This window comes from Neomonachus schauinslandi, chromosome 10 (assembly GCF_002201575.2).
Source record: "Neomonachus schauinslandi chromosome 10, ASM220157v2, whole genome shotgun sequence".
Classification (NCBI taxonomy): domain Eukaryota; kingdom Metazoa; phylum Chordata; class Mammalia; order Carnivora; family Phocidae; genus Neomonachus; species Neomonachus schauinslandi.
Window position 1 is genome coordinate 72,030,061 of NC_058412.1, and position 12,251 is coordinate 72,042,311.

General features: G+C 40.7%; 1 protein-coding gene across 1 annotated transcript in view; it reads left to right on the forward strand.

Annotated features, from left to right (window-relative positions):
• Window positions 1–970: 970 nt before the first annotated feature.
• Window positions 971–12,251, forward strand: part of STPG4 (sperm-tail PG-rich repeat containing 4) — a 36,714-nt gene continuing 25,433 nt past the window's right edge. The window contains exons 1-3 of the mRNA XM_021701254.1: window positions 971–1,051; window positions 2,968–3,027; window positions 4,305–4,562. Of these exons, the coding sequence (XP_021556929.1) occupies window positions 971–1,051; window positions 2,968–3,027; window positions 4,305–4,562 (399 nt within the window). The remainder of the gene's footprint in view (window positions 1,052–2,967; window positions 3,028–4,304; window positions 4,563–12,251) is intronic.

A 12,251-nucleotide genomic window follows, 5' to 3' on the forward strand; every position in this document is an offset into this window, starting at 1 on the left:
CCCCCCTCGTATTTTTTTTTTTTTTAAGGTTATGTTAAATTTAGAATCCCATTAAGAGAAATGAAATGGAGTCTTCTAGTCTCTCACTACTCAAAAAATCACCTACAGAATCTTGGGCCCTGCCTCAGAATCCAAATCTGTATTTTCATAAGATCCCCAAATGTTTTGTATGTACATTAATTTTTGAAAAGCACTGTGCTAGTCCATTGTCTAAACTGGTCAGTCATTCAAATATTTTAATCACTCCCGTGTTCAGAAGACTCAGAATTAAGACAAAAACCTGTGTTTGGGACGTGTTTAAAAATTAAGGGAGAAATGATTTGTCAAAGTGAATCCTCCCATAAAGATAGGCACAGGGTCTTTAGGGCTACAAGAGATTAGGCCAAGGAGGACTTCTCAGAGGAGTTGACTCTTGAGGTTTGCCAGGCTGTCGAAGAAGGGAATAGCATTTTAGCATTTTAGCTAGGGAAGCCCACTGTGTCTAGTGCTCGCTCCTAAAATGAGAGGCAGAAGAGACACCCCAAAATTTCCCTCCGGAGGAGCTTAGAAACCACCTTAGAAAGTGGGCGCTAAGGCTGATTTTTGGCGCTAAAGCGAAGTATGCCTACGAAGCATACTGTCTACCTGCTTTGGGGAGTAGGGTGGGGGTAACTTGGAAAAGGCTGGTGGGGATTATGGTGCGCTCTGCCTCCCACAAACCGTCTTTTAGGAGCCTCCCTTGTGGCAGCTACCCACCCTGGGCTCCGCCACGCCTCCAGAGCCCTAGACTTCTCACCGCAAGTGTGCGTGATGGCGCCTGACGATTTCCCGTGCGCGAGGCGTGGCGCGGGGCCTCGGCGCGCCCGCCTCCCTTCCCGCACCACTGGACACCAAGCTGGCGGGTCCCCTGCGCACGCTCGGCAGCCCGTGGGCCCCAGGCGCCTCCTGGCAACCAGACGCCATCCCAGGCTGAGGGAGCGAGGAGGCCGCAATGGACCAACCAGTCATCGCCATCACCTCCAATTCCCTAAGGGAAGACCTGGGACCTGGCAGTTTGGTAGTCACCTCCTCGGTACAGACACCCTCCCCCAGCTCCCACTACCCACTGCCATCCCCTGCCCCGGGCTCCCCTGGCCGAACTCCCACTTTTCTCTAACGCTGGGCCTTTGCGCCCCTTGGTTTGCTCTTCGCACCCTGCCCTCCTACCTACCCTGCAGTCCAGTCGTCCTGATCTTTATCTGAGTCTGCTTGGTTTTATTTCCGCTTCCCTTGCTCTCCCTCATCCTTCCATTCGTCCTTTATTTTCTGTATTTTCTTTCCTTCTTCCGTACTACCATCTGCGCAGGGCAACTGCTTTGATTTCCCCCTTTGCCGAGAGGATGGGTTTTTCCTTAGTCGAACGCACATGTTTTTGCCCCTGCCTCTTATTTTAGTATTTATAAAATATCTTAAATACCTTCGTTTAGTTTTTAAATATATTTGGGCGAAGGATGTTTAGTGTATCTTTTGTAAAATGATTCACCCCTAAAATGAATTTGAAGTGATAGGTGGGTGGAGTTTAGATCGCCGCCTTGGGCAAAACAAAACAGCGGCTGCCAATCACCTTCCTTTAGAAGTATGGTGTTTACTTCTCCCTTCTTGCCGCTTGATTTTCCTGGTCCTAGGTAGAGGTGGGAGACTTGCCTTGACCTGCCTGACAAAGTTTGACTTCTGTGACTATAAATGTGCAACACAGAAGATTCAACATAAATCTAATAAAGGGAACGCATAGGAAGAAATTCAGACTTAGCAATGTGTGTGAAACCGTGTTTTTTTTTTTAGAGAAATGCACATTTCATAGTAAAACTAAAGCTCTACTCATAAGTAGAGTGGATATAAGTTGCTAAAAAGGAAGAATGAATTATATCAGTTTTACTGATTAGTTTATTATCTCTAATGCACTGTTGCTTGAAATAACCTATATTTTGTAGTAGTAACAAAAGCATTATAAGTGGAAGTACAATTCAATGATTTAATGACTTCACCTAGTTAAAGTAGCACAAAAGGAAAAAACTGAACAACCGTGTTCTGTTGGTGGTGAGGCTGAAACAAATGTGGGATAATAATAAATGGGTATAGCATACTTACTGTAGAAACCAAGAGCGTCCTTGGAAACTAAGGAATACCAAAATCATCTGCTTTTTAACTTGGCAGGTGAGGGGTTAAAAATAAAAGCTACCGTTTATTGAGCCCTGGTTGTGGGTACAAGTCTTTAAATGTATAATGGCTTATTCTCATGCCAGCCTTGTTATGCCTTACTTTTATACTCCTAAAAGGGAGTTGAGACTCATAAGGGTTAAGTAACTTATGTAGTGCTCCTAGTTAGTAAGTGGCAGAGCTGGAGTTCAAGCCCAAGTCTGTCTGGGTCCTCTATCATTCTGCCTCTTTAGTGTAACAGCTGGCTGGACAAGCTGAGAGAACTAGCGGTATCATATTTGTATGATACATAATAGTATATATAAAAACAGGAAAGGGCAGTTTTTAACATTTGCCATATCACTGGGAATTGGTATCCCAATATCACATTAATTTGATGACTATACACTTCTACCTTGAACTCCCAGCACAGCACCTGAACCATAAATCTATTATAATACAATTTTGGATTGTATTATAATACAATTATTATAAAACACTCTGTCCTTCCTAGGAACACCAAATTTTGTGACATCTAATTTTCCTTACGACATCTCTTGTGAAATGAGGATGTTTATTACTCTCATTTTTCCAAAGGGAATTTAGATGGGAATTTAGAAGCACTTCAAGTCGTAAAATAGCAATTTAGGGAAATATGTTAGGCAAAATTTATCATTATGTAGCTTTTATTTTAATTCAGGCTGACCAATTTGATACAGGTATTGATTTCTTCAAGCAAATGTTTTATAAAATATATTTAACTTCCAGGGATCACCTCTCAAATGAATAAGCACATTTTATGTTTGTTAATAGAAACCAACCCGAAAGACATCATCTGTTGAAAGAGAAGGATGGTGGAGAATAGCATTAACAGTATGTGTGTTTTTATTCTTTCTATTCAAGTGATTCATATTTCCGTTGATATTTTAATCAGCCTTACCTTTTAAGTCACTAACAATTGTTAAGAAAACAGTGGACCTCATTTCCTGTTTATAATTTTAGTATCATTAAATTTTAGATGCAGTATAAACTAAAACAACTCTAGGAATCTAGGTGCTTTACAGGATATCTAGATAAGGTCAATATAGCTTAAGATCTCGGTGAGATTACAGAAGAAAATGCCTCCATTCTATAAAAGGAGTTTGGGTTTCAGTTTGTATCTTAGATGGCATAGAGCTTGTGATAAGTTCTGTTAACATGGTCAGTGTAGGAAAGCAAGGTGGTAATAATGAAAGAAAAAAAGACCAGAAGATCCCCGTTCAAGAGACATCATTTCTGTATTGTAGAAATATTTTCTGTCCACACCCTTCAATAATAGAGTGGCCCATGGGCCAAAGCCTTCTTGAAGTGGAATTTTAATGGTGGAACCAAGCTGGGTGCTCAGTGGAAATTCGGCCACAAAAGCAGCAGTGACTAAACTTTCAGGTCTGGCCATTCAGCCACACTGGTTGTGATTTGAAAGAACCAAACCTCCTATTGGGCTGATGAGACCACATGCTCTGCCAGTTCATCCTCAGCCTCATGTTCTTATTTTTTAGCTGCTCTTTGAGGGCTAGAGAGAAATGTGTAGTATCTACCTAGCAGAAGTAGGCTAACTTTTTTTTTAGTTAAGAACTGTCCTGAGTGGTCTCAAGAGAGACCTGACATTTATAGGTCCAACTGCATCTCAAGTTTTAGTATCTCTGAAGTTACCTTTTAAAAAGTCAAAACTTCCAACTATGGCCACAACCCATTTGCTATAATTCAGCAATTGTCTCAGAAAGGAAATAATTATGATTCTCTTAAAATATTGTTCTGGGGCGCCTGGGTGGCTCAGTTGGTTAAGCGACTGCCTTCGGCTCAGGTCATGATCCTGGAGTCCCGGGATCAAGTCCCGCATCAGACTCCCTGCCCAGCAGGGAGTCTGCTTCTCCCTCTGACCCTCCCCCCTCTCATGCTCTATCTCATTCTCTCTCTCAAATAAATAAATAAAATCTTTAAAAAAAAAAAAAATATTGTTCTGTCAGGAGTGTTTACTATATTTGATAAAATTTTATTAAACCTTAAAACAGAAAGAAATGCTCCTTAAGAGTGACCCTTCTAAGAATGATGCTTTAGGAGATGTTACCAGTTTGCACACTGATCTGAAAAATGATGTCAATTTTCCACAGAACACTCCTATCCCTGGCACTTACCACTTGAAAACTTTCATTGAAGAATCCTCATTAAATCCGGTGATACCAACCTACAATTTTAAAAACGAAGGAAGGAAAAAACCACCTCTTGTGCAAAGAAACGATCCGGTACTAAATGACCTTCCCCTATATGCGCCTCCTGACTTCTTGGACTTACTTAAGAAGCAAATGGCCACTTACTCATTTAGAGACAAACCACGGTCAAGCCCCAGCAAGCTGGTTTACAAAGATCAGGTAAAGTGCTACTAGCAGCCGGGTTTTTGTGGGAAAGCTACCAAGAGCCCCTGAGGAAAATACCCTGTGTACTTTGAGTGCATCTTCCCCAGGAGAAATTGAAAACCTTTCGATGCCTTATTGCCTATAGCAATCAAACAAAGGCTCCCTGATTTGCAAGTATGTCCAGCAGGATTTTCCCTTGTGAGGCCTCCTTAACCTAAGGAGAGTACCTCTCCAGGCACTCTTGGCAGGATTCCCCTGACGTGGGGAGCTTCTGGAATCTTATCTGTGATTGGGCCATACTTCTGTTCCCTCAAGCAGTTTATACAGTGTACCCTCTTCTTTTAAAGAGAAAATTTTTCCAGTCAGTAGTGCCCTTTAATTAGAGTGTGAATATAACTGGATACCATAAGGAAAGCTTTTAAAAAATGTCTTGTAGAAGTGAACACGGTGGTACCAGGAAGGCCAGATTCTACTCTCTGCTCTGTCGGTTCATTCATAACATTGGTAATAGAGAGAGCAGTGCTTGCTTATAGTCTCGGGCTAGGTTCTGTGCAGGGAAGATGTTCCTGACTGGGGAGTATTTGAGTAACAATACAAGAGCAAATATATCAAGGGCTAAGATAAATAGCATGGCAGGAAATGCCAGGGGGAGTTCAGTGTAGGCTGGGTTGAAAAGCTGGAAGGCTCCCTGGATTAAGTAAGACCCAAGCCAGACCTTGAATAATACATGACATTTATGTGGCTCTTAATGGCTTACTGTGAGTTTCCACACGTATTCTCTTAGTTGTTCTTCCCCAGCATTCTGAAATAGGCGCAACAGATGTTATCCCCATTTTATATGTGAAAACCAAGGTGAGTAGATACGAAGTCACTTGTTCAGAGGCATGGAACTGATAGGTAGGTGAGGCAACACTTTTAACTGAGGGTTTCTGAGCCCAAATTTGGTGCTTTTTCCAGTGTGCCTCTGGCTACAAACGAGGGGCAGAGTTTGGATGTGTGGTCCAGAGTAGGTGTTTCAAGGGAGGGGCATGACCTTCTGGAAGGCCTGTTCCAGCCTGGCAGAGGTAGACTTGGGACTTGGCCTTTGGGACTTGGGACTTTAGGCCTCCCATTTATTAAAGATTTTATTTATTTATTTATTTGAGAGAGAGGGAGAGAGCATGAGTGGGGGAGGGTCAGAGAGAGAAGCAGGCTCCCCGCTGAGCCGGGAGCCTGATGTGGGGATTGATCCTGGGTCTCTGGGATCATGACCTGAGCCGAAGGCAGACACTTAACCAACTGAGCCACCAGGCACCCAAAGATTTTTTTCTTTTTTTAATTCATGAGAGAGAGAGACAGAGAGCACACAAGCAGGGGGGAGGATCAGAGAGAGAGGGGTGCTTGACTCGGGGCTCCATCCCAGGACCCCAGGATCATGACCTGAGCCGAAGGCAGACGCATAGCTGACTGAGCCACTCAGGTACCCCTGGGCCTCCCATTTATAAAGAAGCCAGTAACAGTATCAACCTCTACAACTTTATCAGAATATTGTTGTGATAACCTGAGAAGAAATGCATTGTAACTGGAGGTTGAATGAAATACAAGGGCTGTGGTTATGAAGATGGACAAGAAATTTTCAGCAGGATGAGCACATCATAGCCAACACGTAAACCCTTCCTACTGCTCTGCAAATTATAGCTTTGAAACAGGACGGAGTGATAAATGTTCATTGGGTAAATCTTATCCTGTTTGCTTCAGTGGATGAATACAAACACTAAATTATGCTGAGACTTTTGTGGCTTGGTATCGGGTAACCATGCTACATGTGAAATCATTCTGGCCACCTCCAGTGCAAAATCATTCTTCCTCATTCTGCACCACTGTTTACTGCCCTTCTACTTCCTCTTCTTGCTTTTAGGGGTTGTTGAGGGTAGGCCAAGTAGAAAGTAGAAAGAATTAAATGTTTTCCTAATTTTCTGTTTCAAAGGGTATACGATAATGTTCTCAGGAGGAGAGATATTCAGATGTAACATTGTTTACTCACCAATAAAACTCACAATTCTGGTTTTTTAAAAGCAGAGCTCAGTAAAATAATAATTTGAATCTGAGGTAGATAGAGTATACATTGTTGTTATTTATTAACACAGAATAACATTCTCCAGCTTCACAATTTTTAAAAAGATTTATTTTTATTTTAGAGAGAGAGAGAGAGTGGGGGTGGGGAGGGAGAGGGAAAGAGAGAATCCCAAGCAGACTCTGCTGAGTGCAGAGCCCGATGTAGGGCTCGATCTCACAACCCTGAGATCATGACCTGAACTGAAATCAGAGTCAGATGCTCAACCGACTAAGCCACCCAGCACCCCCAAAGGATCCATTTTAATGTGTTCAAAAGACATCCTTGAACAGCCGATTGGGAGACTGAGGTTGAGAAAATCTGGCTGATTCCTTGATCATTGGTAGCTGTGTTTATAGCTGTGATGATGATGTCTCTGAACACATGTTAATTTGAAAAGCCTTCCATGGTAAAAATAATGGCTGGTAGAATTTTCAACGGAATGGTTTTGCATTGAGCAAAGTATCAATGGAGAGAAACCTTGTGCCCAAGGAGGGACTGGCAAGTAATATTGTAGGGAACTCAAGACTTCAATGTAGGGATAATGAAACACAAAATGTAGATGGAACAATTAATTGTGCATTTTTAAAAAGATTTATTTATTTATTTTAGAGAGAGAGGGCAAGCACGTGAGCAGGGGGGAGGGGCAGAGGGAGAGAGAATCTCAGGCTGACTCCTCACTGAGCACGGAGCCTGTGGTCGGGCTCCATCTTACGACCCTGTGATCGTGACCTGAACTGAAATCAAGAGTCGGTCACTTAACTGGCTGGGCCACCCAGGCCGCCCCACATCATGCGTTTAAATAAAAAACATGGCAGCCCTCAGAGTTGGCTCATTTTGCAAATAGTTTTTGAGGTTGAGCTCTCAAAGAGTACCTGCAAGGCAAAGTAATACTTGTCACATGCAAATAAGTCAAGAGAGTGGCCAGTGAAAATGAATTTTGAAAAATGGATTCACAGAACTTGTCTCAGGGACTGGGACCCACTGATAATTCTTAGTTCATTTGGAGCTGATGAAAAGTACATAGTATTGGCAAAATTAAGGACAATATCATTGCTAGTATGAGGCACGCATCTTTTGGAGAAAGTCCTGTGTCCTCTGTTTCTCAGACCCAAGTGTGAGTAGTGAATCAGTGATACTTTCATATGACATAAGATACTTTACTTCTCAGAGAGAAGGTACATTTGATGAAATTTCTACCGATAGTGCCTAAAAATATTGCACCTACCAGCCCATTCGCTGCATTCACCTTGTGATTATTCTGCTAGGGCTTCTAAAGGGATGAAAATCTGTTTCCTTCCGTCCCACCTATTTATGGATCCAGGTTTTCAAAATATTGTCATACCCAGGACTTAATAAGGAGAGTTGGATGTTTTCACTTATTCCAGTTTTCTGACATTGAGGGTTCTGGTACAACACAACTGAATTAAGTGTCTGCACTGATATCATCCTGCCGTATTTTATGACTCCAAGGTATTGCAAGATTTCTGAATGCCTAGTCAACTCGGACTGAAACAATTAGCTAGGGTCGGGAATTATTATGGGCACATTGTCTAGATTCTCTGAGCCTTACATTACAAATAAAGAATTGAGAAGCATATATAGGACTTAGGAAGTGTGTGTGTGTGTGTGTGTGTGTGCATGCACATATGCATCTACATATATACACACGCATATATACATTCTTTTTCATTCATTCTCATATATATATATATATGTATATATATATGTATATATATATATTCCATTAAACCCAACCACACAGTTTGCAACAAGTTCAGCAATGTGCAAAGAAACAGTCTCTTATGTGAATCTCTATTTAAGACTGTGGAAAAAAATCAGCCCTCTCTCAGCTATATTAAATAGCAAAGAATGGCCAATGCAAGTAAAGTAGGACAAATAGAAAAGCTTTGGGTAATCAGTATTCCTTTCTAGATTAATGCTGTCTAAGAGTTTTTCCATGAGTACTTTATTACATAAATCTTTTGTGATTGCTGAGCATAGAACAAACAGCAGCTTAAGGGTTTTTTTTCCTCACTTTTCACTTTTCTTTCTTATTTCTTCTCCTGTGTATGTGTGTGTATGTGTGTGTATGTGCATGAGAGAGGGAGAGTACAAGAGCAATGAGCATAAAGCATATAGCCACAGTTTAAATAGAAAGCAAATATCCATGTAACCATCATCAAAATCAAGAAATAAAATGCTATGGCCCCTAAGAAAGCCGCTTGCTTAACATACATTCCTGTGCTGCCATGGTATGATTAAACAAACTCATGTTTCCTTGGTGTTTATTATGTCAAGTGAGCAATTAACAAGCACGGTTGCATCAGAACAATGTATGTATTTCATCATAAAGTCTGTATTTACTGTTATTATCACTGTATCCATGAAAAGCTGCCTCTGCAATCAAAATTATATTAATATGTGAAGATAGCTGTGGGGTAAAATATAATAGCTGAACTTCCATGTGGCAGATAATGCCAGGATATGGATGCCTCATTTTCAGCAAAGGCAGTATTGTATCTTTAAATCTGATTTTAAAATAATAGGGGTTGGGGGAGATCGTTCACTTAAGGAAGGCTTCTTCCCAGGATTTTGTAACCCAACTCCACCCTGCCAGCTCCTTCAACATAGGAAGTTCTGGAGATCGGGTCTGTCTTCTTTTCCCTGGCTTCTAGTTCTCCTTCCTTCTCTTCCTCCCCTGTCACACATTCCACTCTCTGTGCGTGCCGGTTCCTGACACTCCCTTACGTCACATACTCCTGGGCTAATATCTATAGATCCAGAGACAGTGGAGCTTCCCAGGTACTTTGCAACAAGTTTGGCAGTGGGCAGAGAGAGAGAGAGACAGTCTCTTCAGCAACATTCCTCAAAATATCCTCCGTGGCCCCCTTGCGGAAGTCCTGCCTTCCCTAAAACCCCACTCAAATTTCAGTCTGTGCCATCTTTAAACCACTCAGGTGGATTTAGTTATTCAATTATTCCCCCCTGGCTTTATTGAGGTATAATTGACAAGTAAAATTGTATATATTTAAGGTGTACATGATGATTTTATATTTGTATGCATTGTGTGGGGCGCCTGGGTGGCTCAGGCAGTTAAGTGTCAGACTCTTGATTTCAGCTCAGGTCATGATCTCAGGGTTGTGGGATGGAGCCCCGCAGTGGGCTCTCCCTCTCCCTCTGTCCCTCCCTCACCTCCCCCCCAAAAAGAAACTATATTTGTATGTATTGTGAAATGGTTATGACATCAGGTTAATTAACACATCCATCACTTCTCATAGCTACTATTTTATGTGTGTGTGGTGAGAACACATAAGATCTACTCTCAACAGTTTTCAAGCATCCAATACAGTATTAACTATAGTCACCATGCTGTCCATTATATCCCCAGAACTTACTCATATAATAACTGAAAGTTTGTACCCTTTGACAATCATCTCCCCATTTCCCCACCCCCAGCCCCTGGCAACCACCATTCTATTCTGTTTCTATGAATACCCTCTTTTTTTTTTTTTTCTAAAGATTTTATTTTTAAGCAATCTCTACATCCAGTGTGGGGCTCAAACTCACAACCCGAAGATCAAGAGTCACATGCTCCACCAACTGAGACAGCCAGGTGCCCCTATGAGTACCCTTTTAGGTCCCATGTATGAGTGATACAAAACTGTATTTGCCTTTCATGGCTTATTGCACTTAGCATAATGTGCTCCAGGTTCATCCATGTTGTGGCAAATGGCAGGATTCCTTTTTTCACAGTTGAATAATATTCCTATGAGATATATATATATATATATATATATATATATATATATATACACACACACATATACATACACACATATGATCATACACACATATATAGCGTTTATATCATATATATATTCATTATTCACTCATCCATTAGTGGACACTTAGGTTGTTTCCATAGCTTGGCTATTTGTGATTACTGCTTTAGTGAACATGGCAGTATAGATATCTCTTCTAGATATTGATTTTGTTTCCTGTGGATATATACCCAGAAATAGGATTTCTAGATCATATGGTAGTTCTATTTTTTAATTTTTTGAGGAACCTCCATACTGTTTTCCATAGTGGCTGCACCACTTCACATTCTTACCAACAGTGCGCGAGGGTTTCCTTTTTTCCATATCCTGACCAACACTTACCTCTTATCTTTTTGATAATAGCCTTCCTAACAGGTGTGAGGTGATAGTTCATTATGGTTTTGATTTGTATTTCCCTGATGATTAGTGATGTTGAGCACATTTTCATTTACATGTTGGCCTTTGGTATGTCTTTAGAAAAATGTCTATCTAGGTCTTTTGCCCATTTTTAATAGATTTATTATTATTATTATTATTGGCTGCTGGGTTGTCTGAGTTCCTTCTATATTTTGGATATTACCAGCTTATCAAAAAAATCCCAAAAAATCAATGATCAAACCACTGTCAAGGAGTTTTCCGCTATGTTGTCTGCTAGGAGTTTTATGGCTTCAGGTCTTACTTTTAAGTATTCAGTCCATTTTGAATTAATTTTTGTGAGTGGTGTAAGATAAGGGTCTAGTTTCATTCTTTTGCATGTGGATATCCAGTTTCTCTAATACCATTTATTGAAGAGGCTATCCTTTACCCATTGTGTATTCTTGGTGCTCTTGTCAAATATTAGTTGACAACGTATGTGTGGGTTTATTTCTGGGCTCTCTACTTTATTCCATTGGTCTATGTGTCTGTTTTTATTCTAGTACCACACTGTTTTGATTACTATAACTTTGTAATATGGTTTGAAATCAGGACGTGTGATGCCTCCAGCTTTGTTATTTCTCAAGATTGCTTTGACTATTTGGAGTCTTTTGTGATTCCGTATCAATATTAGGATTTTTTTCTACATGTATGAGAAATGCAATTGGAATTTTGATAGGGATTGCTTTGGATCTGTGGATTGCCTTGAGTAGTATGGATATTTTAACAATATTAATTCTTCTGATCCGTGAACACAGGATAACTTTGCACTTATTTGTGCCTTCTTTAATTTCTTTTATCAATGTCTTATAGTTTTCAGTTTATAGATCTTTCACCTCCCTAGTTAAATTTATTCCTAAGAATATACTGTTTCTTATGCTATTGTAAATGAGATTGTTTTCTTAATTTTTTTTCAGATTGTTCATTGTTAGTCTGTGGAAACTCAACTGATTGTTGTATTTGTTTTGGTATCCTGTAAATTTACTAATTTTGTTTATTTTAACAGTTTTTTGGTGGAGTCTTTAGGGTATTTTTATGTATAAGATCATGTCATCTGGGGCATCTGGGTGGCTCAGTCAGTTAAGTGTCTGCCTTTGGCTCAGGTCATGATCCCAGAGTCCCGAGATTGGGCCCCGCATTGGGCTCCCTGCTCGGCAGGAAGCCTGCTTCTTCCTCTCCCACTCCCCCTGCTTGTGTTCCCTCTCTCATTATCTCTCTCTTTCAAATAAATAAATAAAATCTTAAAAAAACAAACAGGATCATGTCATCTGCCTACTAGGACAGTTTTGTTTCTTCTTCTTCCTTTTTTTTATCTTATTTATTTATTTGTCAGAGAGACAGAGCACAAGCAGGGGGAGCTGCAGACAGAGGGGG